General features: G+C 57.2%; 12 protein-coding genes across 12 annotated transcripts; 6 read left to right on the top strand and 6 right to left on the bottom strand.

The window, feature by feature from the left end:
- Window positions 1-926: 926 nt before the first annotated feature.
- Window positions 927-1602, top strand: V1518DRAFT_333390 (thioredoxin-like protein). The gene is made up of 2 exons (XM_066901175.1): window positions 927-1261; window positions 1316-1602. Exons 1-2 carry the CDS (start codon window positions 1191-1193, stop codon window positions 1557-1559), a joined length of 315 nt encoding a protein of 104 aa, XP_066758463.1. The 5' UTR covers window positions 927-1190; the 3' UTR covers window positions 1560-1602.
- On the bottom strand, window positions 1567-2612 carry V1518DRAFT_419574 (chalcone-flavanone isomerase-domain-containing protein). Its single transcript, XM_066904802.1, has one exon. The coding sequence runs from the start codon at window positions 2564-2566 to the stop codon at window positions 1646-1648; it is 921 nt and encodes a 306-aa protein (XP_066758462.1). The 5' UTR covers window positions 2567-2612; the 3' UTR covers window positions 1567-1645.
- A 67-nt stretch (window positions 2613-2679) lies between these two features.
- V1518DRAFT_419573 (mitochondrial 54S ribosomal protein uL10m) lies at window positions 2680-3644 on the bottom strand. Its single transcript, XM_066904801.1, has one exon. The coding sequence runs from the start codon at window positions 3521-3523 to the stop codon at window positions 2732-2734; it is 792 nt and encodes a 263-aa protein (XP_066758461.1). The 5' UTR covers window positions 3524-3644; the 3' UTR covers window positions 2680-2731.
- On the top strand, window positions 3587-5060 carry V1518DRAFT_419571 (glycosyl transferase family, a/b domain-containing protein). The gene is made up of 2 exons (XM_066904800.1): window positions 3587-4019; window positions 4072-5060. Exons 1-2 carry the CDS (start codon window positions 3678-3680, stop codon window positions 4822-4824), a joined length of 1095 nt encoding a protein of 364 aa, XP_066758460.1. The 5' UTR covers window positions 3587-3677; the 3' UTR covers window positions 4825-5060.
- Window positions 5061-5345: 285 nt separating this feature from the next.
- V1518DRAFT_419569 (pyridoxal phosphate-dependent transferase) lies at window positions 5346-6928 on the bottom strand. Its single transcript, XM_066904799.1, has one exon. It carries the CDS (start codon window positions 6804-6806, stop codon window positions 5562-5564), a length of 1245 nt encoding a protein of 414 aa, XP_066758459.1. The 5' UTR covers window positions 6807-6928; the 3' UTR covers window positions 5346-5561.
- A 1440-nt stretch (window positions 6929-8368) lies between these two features.
- On the top strand, window positions 8369-9501 carry V1518DRAFT_419566 (Sucraseferredoxin-like protein). The gene is made up of 2 exons (XM_066904798.1): window positions 8369-9195; window positions 9245-9501. Exons 1-2 carry the CDS (start codon window positions 8413-8415, stop codon window positions 9332-9334), a joined length of 873 nt encoding a protein of 290 aa, XP_066758458.1. The 5' UTR covers window positions 8369-8412; the 3' UTR covers window positions 9335-9501.
- On the bottom strand, window positions 9338-10509 carry V1518DRAFT_419563 (putative undecaprenyl diphosphate synthase-domain-containing protein). The gene is made up of 3 exons (XM_066904797.1): window positions 10215-10509; window positions 9904-10163; window positions 9338-9853 (listed from the first exon to the last, which is right to left on the bottom strand). The coding sequence occupies exons 1-3, from the start codon at window positions 10416-10418 to the stop codon at window positions 9487-9489; spliced, it is 831 nt and encodes a 276-aa protein (XP_066758457.1). The 5' UTR covers window positions 10419-10509; the 3' UTR covers window positions 9338-9486.
- A 167-nt stretch (window positions 10510-10676) lies between these two features.
- V1518DRAFT_419562 (glycosyl transferase) lies at window positions 10677-12624 on the top strand. The gene is made up of 6 exons (XM_066904796.1): window positions 10677-10793; window positions 10847-10925; window positions 10976-11486; window positions 11537-11737; window positions 11793-11935; window positions 11984-12624. Exons 1-6 carry the CDS (start codon window positions 10702-10704, stop codon window positions 12503-12505), a joined length of 1548 nt encoding a protein of 515 aa, XP_066758456.1. The 5' UTR covers window positions 10677-10701; the 3' UTR covers window positions 12506-12624.
- A 55-nt stretch (window positions 12625-12679) lies between these two features.
- Window positions 12680-17679, top strand: V1518DRAFT_419558 (glucanotransferase domain of glycogen debranching enzyme-domain-containing protein). Its single transcript, XM_066904795.1, has 3 exons — window positions 12680-12927; window positions 12979-13238; window positions 13289-17679. Exons 2-3 carry the CDS (start codon window positions 12991-12993, stop codon window positions 17508-17510), a joined length of 4470 nt encoding a protein of 1489 aa, XP_066758455.1. The 5' UTR covers window positions 12680-12927; window positions 12979-12990; the 3' UTR covers window positions 17511-17679.
- V1518DRAFT_419557 (muts domain V-domain-containing protein) lies at window positions 17544-20558 on the bottom strand. The gene has a single exon (XM_066904794.1). It carries the CDS (start codon window positions 20487-20489, stop codon window positions 17631-17633), a length of 2859 nt encoding a protein of 952 aa, XP_066758454.1. The 5' UTR covers window positions 20490-20558; the 3' UTR covers window positions 17544-17630.
- A 40-nt stretch (window positions 20559-20598) lies between these two features.
- V1518DRAFT_419556 (uncharacterized protein) lies at window positions 20599-21269 on the top strand. The gene has a single exon (XM_066904793.1). It carries the CDS (start codon window positions 20614-20616, stop codon window positions 21217-21219), a length of 606 nt encoding a protein of 201 aa, XP_066758453.1. The 5' UTR covers window positions 20599-20613; the 3' UTR covers window positions 21220-21269.
- On the bottom strand, window positions 21214-23205 carry V1518DRAFT_419555 (uncharacterized protein). The gene is made up of 2 exons (XM_066904792.1): window positions 22119-23205; window positions 21214-22051 (listed from the first exon to the last, which is right to left on the bottom strand). Exons 1-2 carry the CDS (start codon window positions 22956-22958, stop codon window positions 21275-21277), a joined length of 1617 nt encoding a protein of 538 aa, XP_066758452.1. The 5' UTR covers window positions 22959-23205; the 3' UTR covers window positions 21214-21274.
- Between the last annotated feature and the right edge of the window lie 643 nt (window positions 23206-23848).

Below are 23848 nucleotides of genomic sequence, written 5' to 3'. Positions count from 1 at the left end.
ACGCCCACGCGTTCAACATCCTCCGCGCGTACACACTACCATCTCGTCATTCTCGTGCGCGACGCGTCCACCTGCGCCGCTGCGGTGACGCAGTTGCAAAAAGACACCGGCAATACGCACTTCTCAGACATCCTTGCGACCTCACTTCTCTCACGTCCGTCCGCGCGCCGTCACTCCTTCGTACAGCAGCTAGATACCCACGAACTACCCTTGTTCACGGTATTCCTTGGCAACGCAAGTGAGCAATTCCCTGTCCGCATACGCGCGTCGAAAAATGGCATCGAGACAACCTTTGCAACAAATGTGGTCGCGTGCTAGCTCTTCCCCACCGTCCTCGCCCCGCTGCTCAACACTCACGGCGCGCACATGGTGCTCGTCAGCTCCGGCGTGCACGGCACTGCAAAACCCAGCCGCCTCATCCCGCTCCGCACTGGTCCAAAGACCTCGTACAGCTCACACTCCCCAACACCGGCATCGATAACCCACACATACTAAGTGGGCCCCCGTGTTGAATGTATTGCGCACGTGGGGGTGCTGCCAAACGCCATACATGCAGGAGTTCTGCTTGCAGACGCAGCGTTGAATGGCGACGTACTTCCCAAATGTGAGTCGGGGAATTATATTGATCATGGAGCCAGGAATCGGTCCTCAGAGGAGTCATACAACCCGGCGCGTAAGGAAGAGCTGTGCGAACTTCCTGAGTAGTGATATGGCATCGAACAGAATATTATTCAGGCGGGTATGAACAGCGATAGTATTGTATAGACAGAAAACAAACGTATAAATCAGTATGACAAGACTGCCGTCCAAGTGGCGAAGATACATCGCGTGCAAGTACGTTCCCCTGACCCTGACAAATGGCGAACCGATAATCTAATCAACGCCAGGCGCTTCGACGGGCACATCTCCAACCGCCGAAGGCAAATTATAACTAGCAGCTCATCACCTCTCAGTCCCCGCGTGTGTTAGCATATAAACCGGTCCACGGTCCCCCGAACCTCACACACCCCGCTCCACGCACAGCAGCCACACTGTCCACTTCGTCCGCGTCGTTCTCGCGCGCACTCCTCCGCCGCACTTCTCACACTCCACGAGGCTTTGCGCTTCTCCAGAGCTCCCGCCTAATCACCCCGCTTCCCGCCAAACTGGGTTCCCTATTTTCCGCTCCGGCGTACTCAACATCCCCGGAAATGTCTTCCAAGTATCAGCAGCAGGTCACTGACCTTATCAAAGAGCACGAAATCGTCGTATTCAGCAAGTCGTACGTATCCCACTTCTGCGGCTGTATAATGAATGAGGGCTAACAACACTGCAGGTGGTGCCCGTACTGCAAGGCCGCCAAGGCAACCCTCGACCAGGAGCACGTTGAGCACACTGATCTCGAGCTCGACAAGCTCGACGTCGGCGACGCCATCCAGGACGCCATCTACCAGCTTACCAGCCAGCGCACTGTCCCCGCCATCTGGATACACGGGAAGTTCGTCGGCGGAAACTCCGACCTGCAGACGCTCAAGCGCAACGGCAAGCTCAAGACCATGCTCAACGAGTCTTCTCTTTAGACGATATGTTTTTTTTTTGGTTCACCGAGTAAGAGGAGATGAGGAGGTGATATGCATAGCTAGAAGGAGCACCACAGACTATGTATCTATAGTAATTTAGCGATGCTGTCCACCAATGACGTCCGTGCCTGCTCGCTCGCCGCATTTGGTCCAGCAAGGTAGTGCAAGAATAAAGCCTTGATCACATCCTTATCCGTAACCGTGCCCAAGACCTCTTTCTCGTACGCTCCCCGCGGCGCGTACGTACACTCGAGCGTGCCGTCTTTTCTAATCACCATGAGTAACTCCCCGTTCTTAGGGACCGTCAGCTTGCGTCCGAACACGTTTCGGAACTCGGAGATCCCGAGAGTCGTGTCCGCGTGAGAATCAAAGATGGCGGCGTGAGACTTCATGCTCGCAATGATTGAGCGCACGAAGCCGTCGCGCAGGTGCGAAAAGTCAGTGTTGCGAACGGGCACGATGCGCAGCGCGAATCGCGTATGCGAGTCCAGCAACGCCGAGAAGAGTTCCGTGCCGGATTTCGTGTCGAGCGCCGCCTCGGGGGACGCCGCCGACACCGCAGTCATCACGGCAGGAAGATCCTCCTTCGCCACGTATATGCCCACCGCGTAGACGTACATCTTGAGAAACGAAACCATACGCATGCCGAGTCCGAGCAGCCAGTACTCCGTCCCGCTTGAGCTCACACGGCGCAGAAAGGGGTTGACCGATGCATCTGGCTTCCACGTTTCCTCTGGAAACAGTGGTGCGAATTTCGGGTCGACAGTCGCGAAATGGTCGGTGTCTTGCTGCACAGGAGATGCAGTGGCAGTGTACAGTGCACCAGCGGCGACGGCGGAGAGACCTGCGATGTATGGTGCAAATGAACGGCGGACGGTGCTAGCACTGGTGTTGATGCCCCGAGCAGTACTGGACGGGGACAGCAAGTATCGAGTCGCAACACGCGGCCGCCGAGACAATGCTAAAGACGCCTGACGAGCAGACGCAAATCCTGTTCTGACACTCATTACGTTGTGGGATCTGAGATGTAGCGGAGGGTACCACGATATGAACTACTTCGGGTTGGGAGATCATGCAGTATTTCAACCCTGCCTCTACGAACTATCCACCTTGATGATCATGAATATTGAAATAATGTACTTTACTGTCTATATACAACCTCGCTGGCCCACTTATGCGGTCCCTTCCCCATCTCCTCCCTCGAGTTGCTTCTTCCGCCCTTCGAGCGTCAGATACAGCCCGGTAGCCGCGCTACTGAGCGTCTGCACCAATCCCGCGCCGCGCAGCACCTCAAGGGTACCCAGTAATTGCGCGCGCATCTGGTCCAAATTACCCAGTTTACGCACTTCGCTCAGCTCCTCCCGAGACAGCAGACGGTTGTCGATCGACGCACCTACGAGGATCAACCGTCCACCACTACGATCGATGATGTCGATCGCCGCGCCGATAGCTTCCGGCTCCAGCGTGGGGAACGAAACCACGGCGGTGGGCCCGACGACCAGACGCTCGAGCGGGTGTCGCGTAGACCGGTACTGATGATGCGCCTCCCAGCTCGCCGGATCTTCCGCCTCTATGCACCGCAGCGTCACTCTTAGCAGCGCGGTGTTGACGACTGTCAGCGGCGCGCCAATCTTCTTGAGCTGTGAGCGCAGCGCGAACGTGTCGGCGGTGGTGAGACTGTTGTGCTGAACGAGAAGCATCACCGGCCGGTGCCGCAGCATGTAGGTGTACCGATCAATCAGAAACGTTTTCCGCGAGTCGGCCGGCTTCTTGGAGTTACGCACACCAGGCAGTGGGGTTGGGTGGACTCGTCTCGGGGCGTCGGCGGTTGCTGTCGCATATGTTCGGAAGGAGGCACAGGAGACGGAGTGAACTGTAGTAGATGCAATCGCTGTGGTCACCTGCCGCAGCTGCAGCACAGCGCAGGTCAGCGAAGTTGCTCGCCAGGAGATTGACTGGAGCATTGTGAATTCAGTTGGTGGTCGGTCCTGCGAATTGGCGATGTGTTTGGCGGTCTCGAGAAAAACTTGAACGACACAAACCCCGTTTGCTTGCAGCCCCTGGACTTCCTCAGTCCTCGCGGCGCCTCGAGGACGCTTGAACAATCAACCACCTGCAATGGCCTCCCCGCTCACGCCATACCTGCGCACGCTCACTAGCACAAACCCAATCTTCACCGACGCCGATCTGCGCACATGTCTGCACACGATTTTTACTGAAGACGTGCCGGTCGTGCAGACTGCCGCGTTCCTCGCTGTGCTCCGCGCGCGGGGGCTCGACTCTGATCCCCGCATTATCGCTGCCGCAGCGCAGACGATGAAGGAATTTTCCCACAAAGTCGACGTGCCGCCCGCAGGATACGTTGATGTCGTTGGTACCGGCGGTGATGGCAAGAATACGTTTAACGTGTCGACGACGTCAGGACTTGTCGCCGCGGGATTGGGGCTCAGTGTCTGCAAGGTGGGTTGTATTCCACTGAATAGCCGTCATGAACGGTGCTAACAATGAGAAGCACGGCAACCGCGCATCGACGTCGACCTCCGGCGCGGCCGACTTGCTCATCAATCTCGGTGCGTCAATCCAATCGGTGACCCCGTTTACTGCGTCACAAGTGCTCGCCGAATCCCCATTCGTCTTCCTTTTCGCGCCGGTGTATCACCCGGTCTTTGGCAAAATAGCGCCGGTGCGCAAGGCACTCGGCTTTCCTACCATTTTCAATGTGCTTGGCCCGCTGCTAAACCCGGCACCGATCTCGTACCGCATCATCGGTGTCAACGCCGCCGAGCTCGGAGCGATCTTTGCGCGCACGATCATCCTACTCGACCGAGCCGCGGGTACCCAGAGCTCCTCCATGATTGTCTGGGGCGAGGAAGGTCTTGATGAGATCTCGCCCTCGGGCAACACGCGGATATGGCGTGTCACGCCTGGCTCCGACGAGGTTGTCGAGAGCATCATCTCTCCCACGGACTTTGGCATCACCCGGCACGCACTCGAGGAAGTCGGTTCGGGCACCGCAGAGGAGAATGCGCGGGTCGTTGAGCACCTCGTCGCCGGAAACTTGCCTGAGGGCCATCCCATCTTAGACTGGGTACTCATCAACGCAGCTGCGCTTGCGGTGGTGGCGGGCAAGGCCGCGACGTGGAAAGATGGTGTCGTACTCGCGCGTGAGGCGATCGCGAATGGGAGTGCTAAGAAGGCGCTGGAGTCGTTTGTTGGCGCGACGCAGCGGGCAAAGGCGGAGATAGATCTGATGGAATCGAACTAATCGGGCCATCACGCAAGTAAAATAATAGAACTGCTGTACACTACGCATCTGCAAGGCCATCGCGAAATCGAGTATCCCATCCGATCGTGCATAGAGCTGCACTTCATCGCCTGATGCTTCAGGCAACTGCAGTGGTGGTAGTGATTGCGAGTAGGCCTACGACGTGGTCCAGTTCACGACGCACCACCAACACACCGCCACAGCATATCACCACATATTTACAGTCAAGTTCAAAGGCAAAGATTCTATTTAAGCCTAGACGATAAAAAGCCCTACTACGAGATGGATGGAACTTGGAGGCGACGACAACGCAGTGAACACACCCCGGTTCACACGCCGCCACCAACCACGCTCACCTCCTCAGAATCAGCAAAGCATGATCTTTTTTTATTCCAAAAATTCCCTACGCATCGAAAGACGCGTAGGAGCGGTCAAGGTTAAAGTTTTCAACCAGCAAATACACAATCTCGGACGAATCCTCACTGATATGCGTAATGCCCTAGCATAAGGATAAGGAAGAAAATGGGTGTAAGGGGTGGCGAGCAATTTATAGACTATGCTGTGGCTGTGCATACCGCATGAGCCCTAATTTGTGGCGGTATTAGGGCTAGTGTGGCACAGACATTCACCCCGACCGCATGTCTGAGTCTCCAGTAGACTCTACAAAGTGAGTCTCTAGCCGGCTGTGAGGTACTCTTTGATCTTCTCTACTACTTCATAGACTGTGTATTACAAAATTACGCCGTCCGGACGACACTGTCGACGGCCTTAGCAAAGTACTCGACGTTGTGGGAATTCAGGCCTGCCATGGAAATCCGGCCATTGGCGGTCAGATACACGTGGTACTCCTTTGTGATCTTGGCGACCTGCGCGGGGGTAAGACCCGTGAAAGAGAACATGCCGATCTGGTCGATGATGTGGTTCCAGGTGCCGGGTGTTCCGAGCTCGATGAGCTTGTCGAAAAGCACCTTGCGCATCTCCTGGATGCGGCCGGCCATGATCTTCAGGTCGACAGTCCACTCATTGAAGAGGGTGGGATCGTTGAGGACCTTTGCGACAATGCGCGCGCCATAGGCGGGCGGGTTAGAGATCTCAGAGCGCTGGAGCAGAGCAAGCTGGGACTTGACCGCCACGGAGACGTCTGCAGAGGAGGAGACAACATGGAGAGCGCCGGCACGCTCACCATAGAGGCCAAAGTTCTTCGCGAAGGACTGGCACACAAGCAGCTCGACGCCGAGCGAAAGGAAGTAGCGGACGGCCCAGGCGTCCTTGTCGAGATCGCCCGAGGCAAAGCCCTGGTAAGCGCAGTCGAAGAAGGCAAAGAGATTCCGGCGGATCATGACCTCTGCAATGGTCTTCCACTGATCCGGCGTCGGGTCGACGCCGGTGGGGTTGTGGGCGCAGGCATGGAGGAGAATAATGGAACCAGGATCAGCAGCCTCTAGAGTGGCGAGGAAGCCGGTGAGATCGAGCCCGAGGGTTGCGGCGTCCCAGTACGGGTACTCCTTGACGGGGATGCCCACGTTGGCGAAGATCTGCTTGTGATTCGGCCATGTAGGGGAGGAGATGTAGACAGAGGGAGTGCCATTTGAGGTGGTAGGAGGGTGGCGGGCGAGGAAAAGGGCGCCAAGGTGGTTTGCGCCGGTGCCGGAGATGGTCTGCACCGAAGCGACGCGGTCAGTCTTAATGGCATCAGCGTCCGCGCCGAGGACGAGCTTCGCGGAGGCAGCGGTAAAGTCCGGTAGACCGGTGATGGGCAGGTACTCATGGTCGAGGGTGGGGTCGTCTTTGAGGAGGACGTCGACCTTCTTCACGACGGGGAGAACCCACGGCTTGCCCGAGTCGTCACGGTAGGCGCCGACCGAGACATCGACCTTGATGGGAGACGGGTCGGCCTTGTAGGCGGCGAGTACGCCGAAGAGGGCATCGGGAGGCGCGACGGTAACGTTGAAGACGGAGGGTTCGACGGCAGCGGGCGACATGGCGATGAAGGAGGGCAGCGACCTGCGCGTGCTGTGTGGGGAAGGGGAGGGAAGCGGGGAAGAGGGGCTTTATAATTAAGCGCGTGTCTGTGGACGCACGCGCGACGCTGTCGTGATCGCTCCGTCTCCCGCGGTGATCTGGTTTCTTCGGCTTTCTCTCTGGTTCTCTCACGCGATGCTCTCTACGCCGCTTTGCTCCATCATGCTCCGCTCTGCTCTGCGCTGCTGGTGCTCCTGGAACTGGTGCTCTGCTGCCCAGCGGAGCTCCGGCGCAGCGGGGGGCTGCCGTCCTGTGGGCGTCCGCAGCCAACCCCGCACACAGCTCACCGCGCCATCTCCCCTGCGCCGTGGCCGTGTGTCCCGGTTCCTTCCGTCCGAGTGTCTCATGCACCAGCTTAGTGGCCTCACCGCTCTCACCACTGTAGTGGCTCTCCCGGGGACCTAAGCACCCGCCCGAGCCGCGCTGCCGCATGTAACCGTGCCCGCCCCGAAACCCTTGGCCGCGGTCAGCACGGCGCTGTATCGCCGAAGCTTGCGACCTGACTCACTCTCGCGCTCTCCGCGCAGTAACCGCGCTGTGTAATGAATGCACTTGAGACGTGAGACGCTCTGAGCGCTGAGGAAGGCGGGCTGGCTGGATGGCCCGGCCCGGGCCGGGCCGGGCTAGGGCAGACCGCGTGGTGTGGGGTTCAGTGGTGTTGGTTGCAGGGCGACGGCGTTTTGCTGGCCGGCACCACCGCCGGCCAGGATCAGGAACGCGTCCCTGTCGATGCGACCCTGCTTCATAGTTCACCCCGCGTCCCGTGCTGTCATTGCCAGCCATGCAGCCGGCAGACGAAGATCAGGCGAGTGGTGACCGTGGCGAGTAGTGACCTGGTCTCCAGAGTTAGCGCTCCAGGATCCTGCGGTCTTCCTATAAACTCAACGACAAGTTACGTCGACGATGAACACAACAGAACCGACTGAGATTACCGGACTTCAGCAGACGCCGGCATAATATCCCAATTGAGAACAGGCCCCACGACCAGGTTCGTCGTGCTCGCAGTATTAACTGGACATTGTCCGAGCAACTTCGTGTTGCGTTCTGCGCCGAGATGAACAAAGTCAGAAGTCCAGCACGTCTGCGGATCAGGATAACCAAATCATGGGTGTGGGATACCAGTAGAAGCGGTCGCCTGGGCGTGTGGACTATCATGACACTAGCGCCTGACTACGCGGCTGTCGATCGGTGACAAATCTCAGCACTGCGTGGTCCTGGCGCCTTCAAATACTAAGAGAAATCCTACCACGGGTCGCGCAGGGCAGGGCAGGAGCAATCAAATCACGACTGCGAGGAAACTGCTTACAGCGAGGTGCGTACGTGCACGTGGAGATTGAGATTATCGCGATAACTCCTTCTGGCTTGGCTGCCAGAAGAAGCCCTGGCGGAAGCTGCGCTAGGACGAGAGCGGACTAACACCGGTGGACACCGCACGCGGCGCTTGCGTGGGCACGTAAACTCCGGAACCCTGTCCGCTATCCCCGGCAGTGTTTGGTGGACCGCCCAAATTCTCTTCTCGTCTTCCTTTCTTATTGTCATCCCCACACCCCCGGTCACCGTCCAACAATGGGGCTACTCAAGAAACTCGGTCTCCGCGACCACTCCTCGCCCGAGGTTGGCTCCGTGCCGTTACCCGTCGTTCCTGAGGACGGCTGTGCCTTTGAGTGCGACACCTGCACGACGCGGTTCCCCTCCACTGTCAAGATCGAGCGCGACGATCCGCTCTGGGGTTCCGTCAAGCCTTGGCGCATGCATTTGCTCGTTGCCACCGGCAAGAGCGACTGGACGCATGGTATGGAGGATGAACACGGCATGTCCAATACCCTCGCGCACTGGAGCCCCGCAGCGAAGGACATCGGACGCGTGCTTGTCTCGAACTCCTCTCTTGACCCCCCGGCGGGATACTTCGAGTCCACAGATGTCGAGAAACGGGCGACTAATCTGCTTATTCTGCCGTCGATGATTGAAGCCACCAATGTGTCTGTTGGTGTAGCCACAGAGGTTGCTGACGCCATCTCCCTCCTCCACGCGCAGTCCTCCACTGGCGAGGCCCCCGAAATCCCCAGCGAAATCCTCGGCGCCACCATCCGCGACCGCAAGCACGCTGCAGTGATCCTCATCTGCTCCCACCGCACCCGCGACAAGCGCTGCGGCGTCACCGCCCCTCTCCTCAAGAAGGAGCTCGAATTCAACCTGCGCGAGCACGAATTATACAGAGATGCCGGCGACGACCGACCAGGTGGCGTGCCAATTTTCTACGTCTCCCACGTCGGCGGCCACAAGTATGCCGGCAACGTGCTGATCTATAGAAGCAACGGTGACGGCATCTGGATGGGCCGTGTTGAACCTGTAAGTCTCTCTGCGCGCACAATTGCCATCCACTCGCTAACTCCCGCAGAAACACTGCAAGGCAATTGTCGAGGAAACCGTGCTGAAAGGACGTGTCTACCCCGACTATCTCCGCGGCGCCTTCAAGTCCGAGTGGTAGCCGCTCAACACATCTATACATCTATTATATTATATAATCTAGCAATGACTCCTCTTACTCCCTAGTTACAGCTTAAGCTATAGCAATGCAAACTCCTGTCCCTCTCTCGTCACTCATAGTGCAGCACAAGCAGGTAATTCAGCAAATACACTTTAAATCAACTTTTGTTCCTGCTCCAGCTCGCTCTTGCGGTATTCAATCGACTTTGATCTGCTCCACTTGAGCAGGATGGCGCCAAACCGCCACGCCTCAAACTCCGGCCACAGGCAGTCAACGAACTCAATCGTGCAGTCCTGGTGACACTGCCAGAGCATAAAGTCGGATAAGCGCTCCACACCGGATGTGCGCACGAGGATGTCAAGCGGCGGGCAGTCCTTGGTGAACATGTGCTGCTCGAGCATCTTCTCGTCAATCTGGCTCGGATCTACCTTGTGCTCCTTCGATAGCTCGACAATTTCGCGCATGGAGGTCGCAATGTCGTCGCGAGAGGTATACGGGAAGCAAATGTTCAGAATAGCACTGCGGGGTCAACATTGGGCTTTGCAATAGCAGAACGCGTGTGTACTTACGTAGTGTTGTGCTTGGTCATCTCAGTACACTTGTCGACGGCGGCAAGCACGTCCGAGGGAATCATGCTGCGCTGGCCGAGAACTCGGATGGAGATACCAAACCGATCCGCAAGGTCGCCATGGTGGATAATCTGCAACAGCTTCGTACGCGCAATCTCCATCAGGGCGTCAACCTCAACGGCCGGACGCTTGAAGTTCTCGATTGAGAACGCGTAGACGGTCACGACCTTGATACCGACCTGGTAGCACATCTCGAGAATCTGATTGTACATCAGCACGCGAACCACGGACTAGAATGCGTAGCTACTCACATAAGACAGACTCTCAAAGCCCGCAGAATGGCCCTCGCGGACCTCGAGCTTGCGACGACGTGCGAAGCGACGGTTGCCGTCCATGACAAACGCAATGTGCTGCGGGACAGGCCCGGTCTTGAGGACGGCCATGAACTGCTCCTGCGCCCAGGAGACGAGGTACTGCATGAGGGGGAAGGTACGAATCCAGGAGGTGATAGCCATGGTGACTGAAAAAGAGGCAGTGGGGACGGGGAAGAGAGAGCGACGGGGGAAGTCGGGTGCCTTTTATGAGGTCTTGATGAGTCTCGCGCCCGGTAGGAGTGGCCACGAAGCGAACATCCTCAGACAAACTGAGAGCCGCAGCGCCTGCGCTTTTTAGGCGTAAACACGCAGGAATTGTGCGTTTATGTTGACCCCTGAACTCTATCCTACTCCCACTCACTCCCAGACAGCGTGTCGACCTCGGCTTGACTCGCCAACGACGACCTGCTCACCGACACCCGTAATGGGCTTCGCCGACCGCGTCCTGCTCCTCCCTGCGCTGCGGCACGCCGTCGTGGCGTCCATGTGCTTTAAGGTGCTTTTGTTTCCTGCTTAGTATGTTTTCCTGTTCCATTGCGTATAACATCGGGTGCTAACTCTCACTGCAGCAGATCAACCGACTTTGAAGTGCACCGGAACTGGCTCGCTATAACGCACTCCCTGCCGCTGCGTGAGTGGTACTATGAGGTATTACTACTTTTGTGCTCTGCATACACTCATTGTCTTAACACTCCCAGAAAACTTCAGAATGGACACTTGACTACCCCCCGTTCTTCGCATACTTCGAATGGCTCCTGTCCCAAGCCGCTGCCTACGTCGACCCCCAGATGCTCGTCATCAGCAACCTCAACTATGCAAGCACCGCTACTGTGTACTTCCAGCGCGCATCCGTCATTGCCTCAGAGATCGTGCTTGTCTACGCGCTCCAGAGCTACGTCAAGCTCTCTTCGCCCACAGCGGGCAATGCGCGGCCACGCGCATATGCAATCGCCATGTCAATCTACTTCTCTCCGGGCTTCTTGATTGTCGACAGTATTCACTTTCAGTACAATGCCATGCTGTTTGGAATTCTCGTGTTTTCGCTCGTTATGCTGCAGCAGGGAAAGACGCTGCAAGGAGCTACGCTCTTCGCGGTGCTCTTGTGCTTTAAGCATATATTCCTCTATCTCGCACCGGCATATTTTGTGTACCTTCTCAGAAATTATTGCCTTGATTTTGGGAAATTTAAGACCAACGGCGTTCTTTCCGGTATGTACAGCTTGCAGTCGAGTTTTACTCAGAACTGACTTTCTCTATAGTAATCCAGTGGAGAAACTGCATTATACTCGGTTTTTCGGTCATTGGTGTGGCCTTAGTTGCGTTTGGACCGTTTATCTACCTTCAACAAATACCACAAGTGCTGTCGCGCTTGTTTCCATTTTCGCGCGGATTGTGTCACGCGTACTGGGCGCCTAATGTCTGGGCACTGTACTCTGCGACCGACCGCGTACTATTTGCATGTACGTTTGTCTTGCAGATGTGTACCTCTGAGCGGAATGCTAATGCCTTCTCCAGTCTTCCGCAGATTCTTCAATAGCGTCGCCTATGCCGAAGACACATCTAGTGCTACACGAGGATTGGTCGGTGTGTCGTCGTTCAATGTTCTTCCCGACATAGCGCCGCGAACAACGTTCTTATTCACGTCATTTTACCAATGGGTATGAACACACTTCTTCCTCTGTTGAACAGGTATTGACGCCTTGTAGATATGCCTGATTCCGCTCGCACTCAAGCCGACGCACGACAAGTTTGTCAGCTCGTTGACACTCTGCGGATACGCGTCATTTCTGTTTGGATGGCACGTTCACGAGAAGGCCATTCTACTCGTCATCATGCCGTTCAGTTTCCTGGCACTTAGTGACAGACGCTATCTCCTGCCTTTCTATGTCCTCACAGTCTCGGGCTACATCAGTCTGTTCCCATTAATCTTTACGTCCGCGGAAGCACTCATCAAGTATCTCTACACGTTTGCATGGATCTTTGCATTCTACAATGTGTTTGACGATCTCGCGCCTGTGCGCACCACTCGGCGGGTATTTCTACTCGATAGACTTGCGCGCTTGTTCCTGCTCGGATTCATTCCGTTGTTAATATTTGTGGCTCTGTATGACCGGATTCCCGTGCTCCGTGAGATGGAGTTTCTGCGACTAATGCTCATGAGCACCTACTGTTCATTTGGAATCATTGGTAGCTTCGTGGGCTTCAGTTGGCTGCACTTGTTTACATGAGCAGTGAGCAGTGAGCGTGTATGTATAGTATATAGCTAGATTCGGAGTTCGTGTTGTAAATGTAGACGGTGAAGGAGAAACAGATGCGACATCATGCATGAAAAAGCTAAGATCAAGTGACAACGGGATCCAACTCACCGACGCCGCACAACTTTGTTCCCAATTAACCCGCCTCGCCGGCAAGTAGCGATCTACATCCCGCGTCATCGCGAACAGCTGCTGATCCCATACATCCTTCCGCTGTCTCTCCGAACAGATCTGCATCGACAGCTGTTCTTTCCACGGCAGTTGTGTTTTGCTGGTTGCCTCGTCCTACGTTGACGCTCGCATACTCAAAAGTCCCCTTCGCCTTCGATCATTCATCTCTCTGATCATAGACGCTTTTGATTCTGGGTTATCGTTGCTGACGGTACCGTCGAAAGGTGAAGACGGTCCACTTTTTATTCACCTCTTAGAACTAACCGGCTCCTCAGTCCTAAACTATAATGGGCTCCGAGATTGTGAAGAGTGGCACGGCTGCTCTGCAGACGTACCTGCTTCCCCTCTCCGATGTCGGCGCTCCAAGCCCCGTTGGCTCCGGTACCTTTATTTCTCTACCATCGCCATATGAGCCGTATCTCCTGCGCTTTCAGATCTCGTCCATCTCCCTCGTCTCCCGCGACGGCACGCTGTGGTGCAATGTGCCTCCAAGCGACGATATCGAGTTTGACCGCGAGACGTTCTACCCACACAAGTAAGTGCTTGCAAGTGACGGGGCTCGGACAAATGTTAATGCGCTGCTAGGATTTGCCCGGGATTCCACGCTTCGTGCAGCACAGATATCAAAATCACCAAGCCTGGCGCTTATGCGTTCTATTTGACATATCTGCCACTCAATGCCTTCTTGGCCCCGCTATCGACGACAAAATCAATCTCAGCGCGCTACCATTTCACTGTCGCTCCGCGATTCACTTTGGACGATAGTCCGCTGCCGCTGGATGCATTGACGATACAATCCGTCGTCTCGAAATGGATGGGACCGTTCTCGACGTGGGACGACAAGCTCGGAATGATTAGAGCGAAGGGCTACAACATGGTCCACTTCACTCCGTTGCAGTATCGCGGGGACAGTAACTCGCCGTACTCAATCTATGACCAACACGAGTTCGACCCTGAGATATTCACGAACGGCCTTACCGATATCGAGGCGCTTGTCTCGAGCATGCGCGACAAGCACCATCTGTTGTCTATGACCGACGTCGTGTGGAACCACACAGCGAGCAACTCCGCATGGCTGCGTGAGCACCCGGAGGCAGGGTACAGCGTCAAGACCGCGCCGCATCTGCATGCGGCGTATGAGCTCGACGAGGCCCTGGTCGCGTTCTCGAGATCGCTGCGGTCATTGGGTCTGCCGACAATACTCCGCAATATGGATGATCTGCTCAAGATTATGGACGGCATCAAGATTCATGTTCTTGGTGCGCTTCGACTATGGGAGTTTTATGTTGTCGACGTCGTGAGTACTACCGAGAAGATCGTCGAGGCATTCAAGAAGCCGGAGACACGGGCGACGCCAGTGCCAGAGAACCTGTCATTCGATGATCTCTGCACATACGTTAAGGACCGCGCTGCGCGCCGGTTCAATCGCCTTGGAGTCCGTTTCAGAAAGACACTCGACCCCATTGTGTTTGCCGGTATTTTGAAGGCTTTGCTCCCCGACGGCGTCGACGTGGCGCGCGTACGCGCTGAAGCCGCCAAGATCATGGATGAGATAAATTTGCCGCTCTATCGCGAGTACGATAACGACGCCGGCGAGATACTCGAGCAGCTATTTAATCGGATCAAATATATCAGATTAGACGAGCACGGTCCTCGCGCTGGCGAGATCAACGCAAAGTCGCCACTTGCAGATGCGTATTTCACGCGAGTGCAAGTCGATGGGGAGACGATTGGACTTGCGAACAATGGCTGGATCTGGAATGGAAACCCGTTGATTGATTTTGCTAGCTCGCACTCCAAAGCTTACTTGCGACGCGAAGTGATTGCCTGGGGCGATTGTGTAAAGCTGAGATACGGCCGTTCGCCCGAAGACTCGCCATACCTGTGGGAGCACATGCGTAAGTACACGGAGATATGCGCGAAGCATTTCCACGCGTTCAGAATCGACAACTGTCACTCGACGCCGCTGAATGTCGGTGAGTATCTGCTGGACTGCGCGCGCAAGGTCAACCCGGATCTGTATGTCGTCGCCGAGCTGTTCACTGGTTCGGAGGACATGGACAAGTTGTTTGTCGAGCGTCTTGGAATCAACAGTCTCATCCGCGAAGCGATGCAGGCCTGGTCTGAGTCCGAGCTCTCGCGACTTGTGCACAGACACGGTGGGCAGCCGGTCGGTAGTCTTACGGCGGTAAATCTGACACCTGATAAGCCAGTGTCGTCATCGCATGTGCACGCGCTGTTTATGGATTGCACGCACGACAATGAGACGCCAACGCAGAAGCGCACAGTCGAGGATACTTTGCCCAACGCCGCGCTTGTCGCGATGTGTTCTTGTGCCACTGGTTCGGTGCTGGGATACGACGAGTGCTATCCACATTTACTTGATCTCGTAAACGAGAAGCGAAGCTACACTTTTGATAACGGCATTGGGTCGATTAAGAAGGTGCTCAACGATGTGCACGAGTATACCGGCAAAAACGGCGCTGAGGAAATGCATGTGCATCATGAGGGATCTTTCATCACCGTGCATCGCGTGAATCCGCGCAAGGGAAAGGGTTGGTTTTTGATTGCGCACACGAAGTTCAATGATGGTTATTCAGAGCAACGCCTTGGTCCAGTGGTGTTGCAGGGTACTTTTGCTCGTGCGGTTTTGTCCTCATCTCTTGTCAAGAGGGGCGAGTACAAGCACTCCGACACACAGCTGACTGGCGTTCCGGTCGAGGTCGTGGACTTGCAAGCACCGACAGTTACGTACGACTCAATGCACAACCAGACGAGCATCACGCTACCAGACAACTTCCCTCCGGGATCGATCGCGCTCATCCGCACCTGGATTCCGAGTGCGGAGGAGAGCGTGGATGATTTTGTTGTCTCTGGCGCCGTAGAGGCCGTCAAGGATCTGAACTTGATTGACCTGAACTTTCTCATGTACAGATGCGACGCTGAGGAACGTGATCTCTCTGATGGCCAAGATGGCGTGTATGTGGTGCCGAACTTTGGGCCGCTGGTATACGCCGGTCTGCAAGGATTCATGTCTCCGTTCACGCAGATCATCTCCAAGAACGATCTGTCGCATCCGCTGTGCGAGCATCTCCGACAGGGACAGTGGCCGCTGGACTACGTGCACTACCGTCTTGACAAGCACGCTAAGAACTTTCCCAACATCCGCCCGCTGGAAGAGTGGTTCCAGTCACGATTCAGCGCCATTCGGAAGGTTCCCTCGTTCCTGCTTCCGCGGTACTTTGCGATGGTGCTACAAGCGGCGCACGGCGCATGTCGACAGCGCGCGAAGGAGCTGCTCGGCGCGGAGTTTACAAAGTCGCATGAGTTCCTGCAGGCACTGTTTTTGTGTTCCGTGCAGATGGTCGGCGTGGTTAAGAGTACGTCGTTGATTCCGGCGGAGAACGTACCATGCATGGCGGCTGGTCTGCCGCATTTCAGCCGGGACTATATGCGGTGTTGGGGCCGCGATGTTTTTTTGTCATTGCGGGGCTTGTTGATCGTGCCGGGTCGGTACGAGGAGGCGAAGGCGCATATTCTTGCATTCGCGTCGGTGCTGAAGCATGGTATGATTCCAAACCTGCTGGATGCGGGTCGCAGACCGCGGTACAACTCGCGTGACTCCGTATGGTTCTTTTTACAGAACGTGCAGGATTACGTGAAGCTTGTGCCCAACGGAGAGAAGATCCTGTCGGAGCAGGTGAAGCGGCGGTTTCCGCTTGACGACACGTTTGTGGAGTGGGATGATCCAAGAGCGTACAGCTACAGTACGTCGTTGGAAGATATCATCCAAGAAATCTTCCAGCGCCATGCCGAGGGCCTGCACTTTCGGGAATGGAACGCCGGCAGGGAACTAGATATGCAGATGAAGGACGAAGGATTCAACATCGATATCTCTGTCGACTGGAGTAACGGACTGATTTTTGGTGGCAATCAGTGGAACTGCGGCACGTGGATGGACAAGATGGGCGAGTCTGACCGCGCGGGAAATAAGGGATGGCCCGGCACACCGCGGGATGGTGCGGCGGTTGAGATCTCGGGAATGTTGAAAAGCGCACTGCGGTGGGTGAATGAGCTGCGTGCGGCGAAGCTGTTCAAGTACGACTCGGTCACAACGGAGAATGGCGCGAAGACAGTGACGTTTGAGGAGTGGGAGGCAATTGTGCAGGCCAACTTTGAGAAGGTATACTATGTCCCTTTGGATCCCGCCGACGATGACAACTATGTCGTGACCAAGGCGTGCGTGAATCGGCGTGGTATTTACAAGGACTTGTACCGCTCCGGCAAGGAGTATGAGGACTACGAACTGCGACCGAATTTCGCGATCGCGATGACCGTCGCGCCGGAGCTGTTCACGCCGGAACACGCGCTCGGTGCGATTGCGATTGCGGACACTACGATCCGCGGACCGGTGGGCATGGCGACGCTGGATCCAACGGATCTGAATTACCGACCGTATTACAACAACTCCGAAGACTCGACCGACTTCCGTACCGCAAAAGGCAGGAACTACCACCAGGGCCCAGAGTGGCTATGGTGCACAGGCTTCTTTCTCCGCGCGTTTTTACATTTCGATCTCCTCCGCAAAACTACGGCGCTCGAGCGCGTGGAGACGCTGCAGCAAATCCATCTCCGGCTTCAAGGTCATGAGCGGTGGATCCGGGAGAGCATGTGGGCGGGGCTCACGGAGCTTACAAACAAAAACAGCGAACTGTGTAATGATTCCTCGCCGACGCAGGCTTGGAGCGCGGCGACACTAGTCGACTTGTACAAGGACGTGCAGATCGCGCTTGGGGGGCAGACATGAGACAGTGGCGGCGGCGGTGTACATATAAGATAGTTTAGATGTGCTAGAAATGCATCGTGCATAGTTTTTTGTTTATTTCTATCGCGCCTATTGTACAATCCCGTAGAACATGTTATGTGATTAGAGAGCAAGGACTTCCTGGACGAAGGTGCTCGCTTTCAGTTTGTCCTTGTACTCAGACGACTCAATGACCGCCTTGAACTCGCTGATCAGCCACTTCTGATCCACTTGGTGCTCTTCATCAGTTGCACTCGTCCGCTGGCGCCATTCTTGCAGAATCGAACGCAACAACTCCGACCCTTCTTCGATTTCGCTCTTTGAGCACTTTGTCGCGCGCGACGCGTCCTCGGATGAGGAAGAAGCAGCACCACCAGACACGTCTTCAAGCTCTGCGGCCTTGCGCTTCGCCATACGGATGACTTTCTCCGGAAATCGTACGAGCTCTGCAACGTGGATGCCGAAAGACTGATCACTGACACCGGGCTCAACTTTGTATAACAATGTGATCTCCTTGCTGCCGCCGGAAGAGGTGGTCTCGGTTGAAGCGTCCACGTGGGCGACGACGTGGAGGTTCTGGACCTGCGGATACATCTCGGAAAGTCCCGTGAGTTCGTGGAAATGTGTCGCAAAGAGACCGAAGCATTTAATTTCCTTCACGATGTGTTGCGATATAGCCCACGCGAGGCCGAAGCCGTCATACGTCGACGTACCGCGACCGAGTTCGTCGATGATAATCAAACTCTCCCGCGTCGCTGACTTGAGAATCGCGGCGGTCTCAAGCATCTCCGCCATGAATGTGGACACTCCTTTGAGTTGCGAATCGCCCGCGCCGACGCGCGCGAGGATACAGTCAAAGATGCAGAGTTCCGCATCGTCTTCGCATGGCACGAAGCAACCCGCCTGAGCGAGCAAAGCAATAACGCCCACTTGGCGGATGTATGTGGATTTACCGCCCATATTGGGGCCGGTGATCACTGCAAACTCGGATTTCCCGCGCACGAGTTCGACATCGTTGGGAATGAATGTCATGTCGTCCTGCGCTTCCATACACGGGTGCCGTGCCGCGCGAAGGACCGTGCTGCCGGTTCCTCGGGGATGCATCCGCGGACGTACGAAGGGTGTCGGCGCGGTTGCAGAGACGTGTGCGAAGCTGACAATGACGTCCAAATGCGCTATCGACGCACCGAGTTTCTCGAGCATACCGCAATACGTGCTTGCAACCGCGACGACTTCCTTGATGAGACCGCTCTGCATGCGGTGATATGACGTCGACATGTCCGTGTACGCTGTCGCAAGGTCGCGCAGCACCGGGGTGGTGAAGAAGACGCCAGTTTTCTGCGTCGACAGCTCGTGATAGTTGCGTTTCCCGCGGAGGCAGGCCGCGTCGTTGCGGGTCAGGCGGAGACACCAGCCGTAGACAGAGTGCTGCTCGAGCTTGAGCTTCTTATCTGGCTCCATGCCGAGCTCGTCGCCCACGCGCACGTGCTCGTCTTGCATCTCATCACGCAGTGTGGCAATCTTGTCATGTGCTTCTTTGAGCGACTCGTCGAACTCGGGCTTGATGGTGAACTCATGGTGCTGCTCGAGCGCGTCGAGGTCAACAGTCGTCTCGACTAGCTCGACGAGCTTTTGTAAACCGTTGTTATACTCTGTAAGCTTGTCTGTGTATACCTCGCTAATCACGTCGTCGCTAGCGTCTCCTGCCTCGCCTAACGCATCGATCAAGTCCGGTAGCCTCACGAGCATCTGGTACACGCGCACGACATCCTCAAGTCCCGCAGCGCCGCGCTGGAACTTCTTCGCGACGCGATGCATATCTGGGATGGCACGAAGATGCTCCTCTTGCATCGCCTGGCGCAGCTGCGTGTCCTCCACGAACACGCCCACGAGCGCGTGCCGCTGCTCGATCTCCGCGAGGTCCATAAGCGGCTGCTTCAGCCACTGCGCGAGCAAGCGTGCCCCACCTGCGGTCTTGGTTTTGTTGAGTAAGCCGTACAAACTCATGTTCTTCGCACCGTCACGGGGTCCAGGCATCAGATTCAGCGCACGCACAGCCGACGCGTCGAGTTTCATGTACTGCGAGAGGTCGTGCTGGAAGAGCGTGTAGTTGCCGAAATTAGACGAGTCTGACATGAGACCGAGATAGCGCACGAGGCAGGCCGCGGCTTGCATCGCGGTCTTCAGGCCGGTCTGTGGGAGTAAGGTCGCGGCAGTAGTAGCGGCGGATGCTGCGTCGTTATCGCCGCCGCCGAGAAGGCGGGTCAGGTCTTGTTCAATGTCGCGCGCACCAAACTCGGATGACTTGCGTTCCGTGATCACCACGCCACAGCGGTCAGCGATGCCGCGGACCTTCTTCAGATCGTAGTTTTGCTTGTTCTCTGACGTGTCTTGCGGAACGAGGAGTTCCTTGACGCCAAGCTGGATGATCAAGCTCTCGAGGTTCGAAAAGAGCTCGTTGTCGACAAACTCGGACACGCCGAGTTCGCGCGCCGAGGCGTCCGCAAAGCACACACCCACGACTTTGGCGTCCGCTTTGGACGCGACGCGCACGGCGACGACGACAGGCGCGGCGGTCGATCCAGATGAGAGAATATCATCTACCGCCTGAATATTTCCCGGCGACGCCTGCTTGGTGACGGTCCAGTTGTTGCGTCCGGATGAGGTGTAGATGTCGATCTTCAAGCCACGGGTGAGCAGAGCGTCGCGGATGAAGTTTGCAAACACGGCGGGCGACAGCGTGCAGCTTGGTAGGCCGTCATGGGAATTGTGACCACCGCCGAGGTATTTGAGAACCGTGAGCGTGCGGTACACGTTCTGGGCGACGTAGAGCGCGTCGGCGCCGTGGCAGGTATAGTAGTCGCCGCGGGCAAAGACGCGAATGAGGTTTGGGTCTTCGGAGCTAGGGAGTCCGCGGAAGAAGGAGACAAAACCGGCTTCATCGGAGCGATCGGCAAAGGTAATGTCCGGGTTCGCCGGCATTGTAGTGGCGTGCTAGTGGTGTGGTGGGGATGTGGAGAGGGGGAAGATGGAGGGGAAGTGAGAAATGGGAGGAACGGCGCGGACGCGTTCGTGACGCGTTTACCCGCGTTGGGTCACGCCGCGAATGATCTCCCCGCAGAGCCTAGAAGCTCACGACTCCGCATTTGTGTCTGAACATGTATTTGCAGATGATGCGATATCACCGGAGGACTTTGTGCTTGTTGTCGGCGCGCATTCCGTGATCAACCCGCGGCTGCAAATCGCCACCATCGCGGCGCCGGGAGCAACTTCGACGGCCGTAGCCACGAAGATCACGATTGGCGAGTATTGCATCGTGTCAGACATGTGCACGTTCGAACTCGACCTTACCCGCACCGCTGCAATCAGCGTGGGAGACTACACGCACATCGAGCCCGCCGCGCGGATCAGCGCGGACACGACCATCGGCAAGTTCTGCCACATCGGAGCACACGCACACATCCAGCGAGGCGCGCGCATCGGCGACTGCGTACATATCGCGCCGGGGGTAGTCGTGCGCACGGGGGAAGTGGTCTCGCCACACACGGTGGTTGCCTACGTGGGAGAGGAAGGGGAGGTGCAGACGCTTGCAGGCGGGGAGGCGATGGGGAAGTCAGCACGCAAGAGCGAGATGCAATTGCATGTGGGCGTGTTGATGCGGAGCATTCAGGCTGGTGGAAGTGCCGCAGGATCTGGGCGAAGAGCACACTGATGGGTACATATATAATTACAAGATAATACAGCTAGCTACCCATCTTCTGAGACAGCTATTTCTGTTTCCACTTCTTCGACTTCTTGGACTTTGGTTCTGTTGGCGCACTTGGCGACGGTCCTGGAGCAGTGGCAGAGGCGGCGGGCGTGGCGCTGGCGCTGGCAGCAGCAGCAGCAGCTACAGTTACTTTCCGCTTTTTGGCGCGCTTGGACTCGGCCGCGGGACCAGTCGCTACGGCGATGGCGGATTTGGGCTGTGCCGGCGCAGCAGGTACTGTCCGCGGCCGCCACGAGAACTTGATCGCCGGCGGCGTCTGCGAGCGCAGTGCAGGAAGTTTGAGCATTTCCCTTGTAATCTCGAGCACGTTCGCGCACGCGAGACGTAGCGTCTCCACTGCGACATCTTCTGTAGCTGCCGCCTGCTGTTTGCGCAGGATTGGCGCGTCGATTTGCGCATTGAAGCATATCGACCGCAGCGCGGGTGTAAGGTCTGTGGATGCATCTGTAGATAGAGGGTATGAGGGCGTGCGCCGGATAGCGATGTATAAGGCGATACAAAGTGGCTCGACGATCAGCCAGTCCGTTGTCGGGGCGGCTGTAGGGGTCGCAGCGGCGGCGGGGTCGGGGAGCTTGCCGGCTTGCCAGATAGCGAGGTCTTTGAGCTTGGGGATGAAGATGCTGACCTCAGGGCTAGCGGGGACGGTGGCGACGGACTCGACGGCGAGGCGCAGAAGTGTTCTGATTGTAGGTGTCGCAGTGACGTTGCTGTCGAGAAGCGCGGGAGTGGCAGTTGTGGCGAGGAACTTGAGGAGTGAATTTGCGGATGCATGAAACTGAAGGACGAGGACGATGGCTGATTAGGTTCCGCAATGCTGCGCCGAGACGGGGGAAATGGCGTACCTTGAAGAGGGGAGTGACAGAGGTGGAGAGGAAGGCCACATAGTCTGCGACGGCGGAAGTATCTGCAAATGGGGTCGGGATCTTCGAGACAAGGACGTCAAGAAGCTCGGTGGCGTGCCGCGGGACAGAGTCAGAGTGTTTGGCGCTGCGGGCAGTGAGGGCGGTGGAGGCGGCAGGGAGTATGGTCTTGATGGTGTCGAGAGAAGAGACCTTCCGCAGCACAGTCACGGCAGAGGTGAGAAAGACGTCCGAAGCGGAGAGAAGACTCGCACCGGAGGAGACGATCCAGTTAAGAGCGATCTTTTGCAGCACAGGCTCTGACTCGGCGGAGGCAAGGGTCCAGACCTGGCGGGCCGTGATGTCAGGTAGTAGTGTTGCGATCTGCTGCAGACTTGAGCGTACGGCGGCCAGCTCGGGGGCAGCAGTAGCCTGGAGCAGCTGCACGAGGATGTCGACGAGGACGACCTTGTCAGCATCGGACTTTGAGTGGGACGCAACAGCTGGCAGCCGGCGGATGGCGTCGATGCGAAGCTTTGCATTTGTGTCCTCGCAGAAGTCGATCATGCTCTCAACCGCGCGGGAGGCGACCGCAGGGCTATCGGCGAAGCCAGCAAAGAGGTCGGGGATGAAGGAGCTAGCGAGGGAGCGTGCGCGGACATCGGCGGCGGGACGGGAGTAGGCGAGGATGCGTGAGTAGGCATCGAGACGCAGATTAGGCGGGGCGGGCTCGTGGCCGGCCGCGATGCTGTAGAGATAGTAGATGGTTTGGACGTCGTCGCCGGCAGGGAGGGCGAGGGTTGCGGAGGCGGCCGAGACCTGCGCGCCTGAGGGCTGTGCCATGGGAGGGGAGAAGCGAGGAGGAAGGGGGAGGAGATGAGGAGGAAGAGAGGGGGAGGGAAGGGGGTGTCGCAGTGGGACGAAGATCAGGCGAGGTGGGACTTGGGTGATGAACTACGACGCGAGAGATGTGATGGTGCGACCAGGACCGCAAGTGGGCGCGGGCAGCGTGGCACGCAGGTCCGCAGGGCGCTGAGGCGGACGGGGACCGCGCGGGACGCGTGAGGTGCGCCGTAGACACGTCGCGAACGCGTCGGGGACGCACCTCGACGCGTCGTGGCCTAAGCCGCCAGCCCTTGCAGAAGCGGCCTGCAGAATTTTCGCGGGCCTGTTGGTCCCGGATTTGCGGGGGCCGTCACACGCCACGCCACCTCGATCCGCGCGCGGCCGTCCTCCAGTCTGCCAGCTCTGGGCGGTGCAGTGCTGCCGGCCGCAAGCCGCGGTAGTTACAGAAGTACGCGGAGGTGGTGGCGGCACAGTACGATCTGTAGGAGCCGAATGGGGCTTGGCCTGAGGCGTAGTATGCGCGCGTCGCGGACAAGCAAGGGGCGGCACGTGATGGTGCAAGGAGAAAACCTTGTTTCTCAGGAGGCGCACCGCCACGCGCGGCTGGTGACCAGCCCTCGCCAGAGGGAGCACACGCGAGGATGCAGGCACGCCGTGCGCGTCGCTGGGCAGAGCAATAGAGGTAGTGGTGCGGGTGCGGACGCGGATGCAAACCAGGTATGAGCAGCGCGAGGTCTGCAGACTGGGGCGAGCGGGCTGGCTGGTGGTGACGAGGCGGCGTGGAATGCGGCCCGCATTTGGCGGAGGGCAGGGGCCGCACGGCCACGTGTGGCGGGGCGGCCGGGAGGTGCGCAAGCCTCCTTGCCGCTTCAGTGCGGCCCTCGCCT

Source organism: Limtongia smithiae (genome assembly GCF_038497785.1).
Source record: "Limtongia smithiae strain NRRL Y-17922 unplaced genomic scaffold V1518scaffold_9, whole genome shotgun sequence".
Taxonomy (NCBI): domain Eukaryota; kingdom Fungi; phylum Ascomycota; class Lipomycetes; order Lipomycetales; family Lipomycetaceae; genus Limtongia; species Limtongia smithiae.
This window is presented reverse-complemented; position numbering and strand designations above follow the sequence as displayed.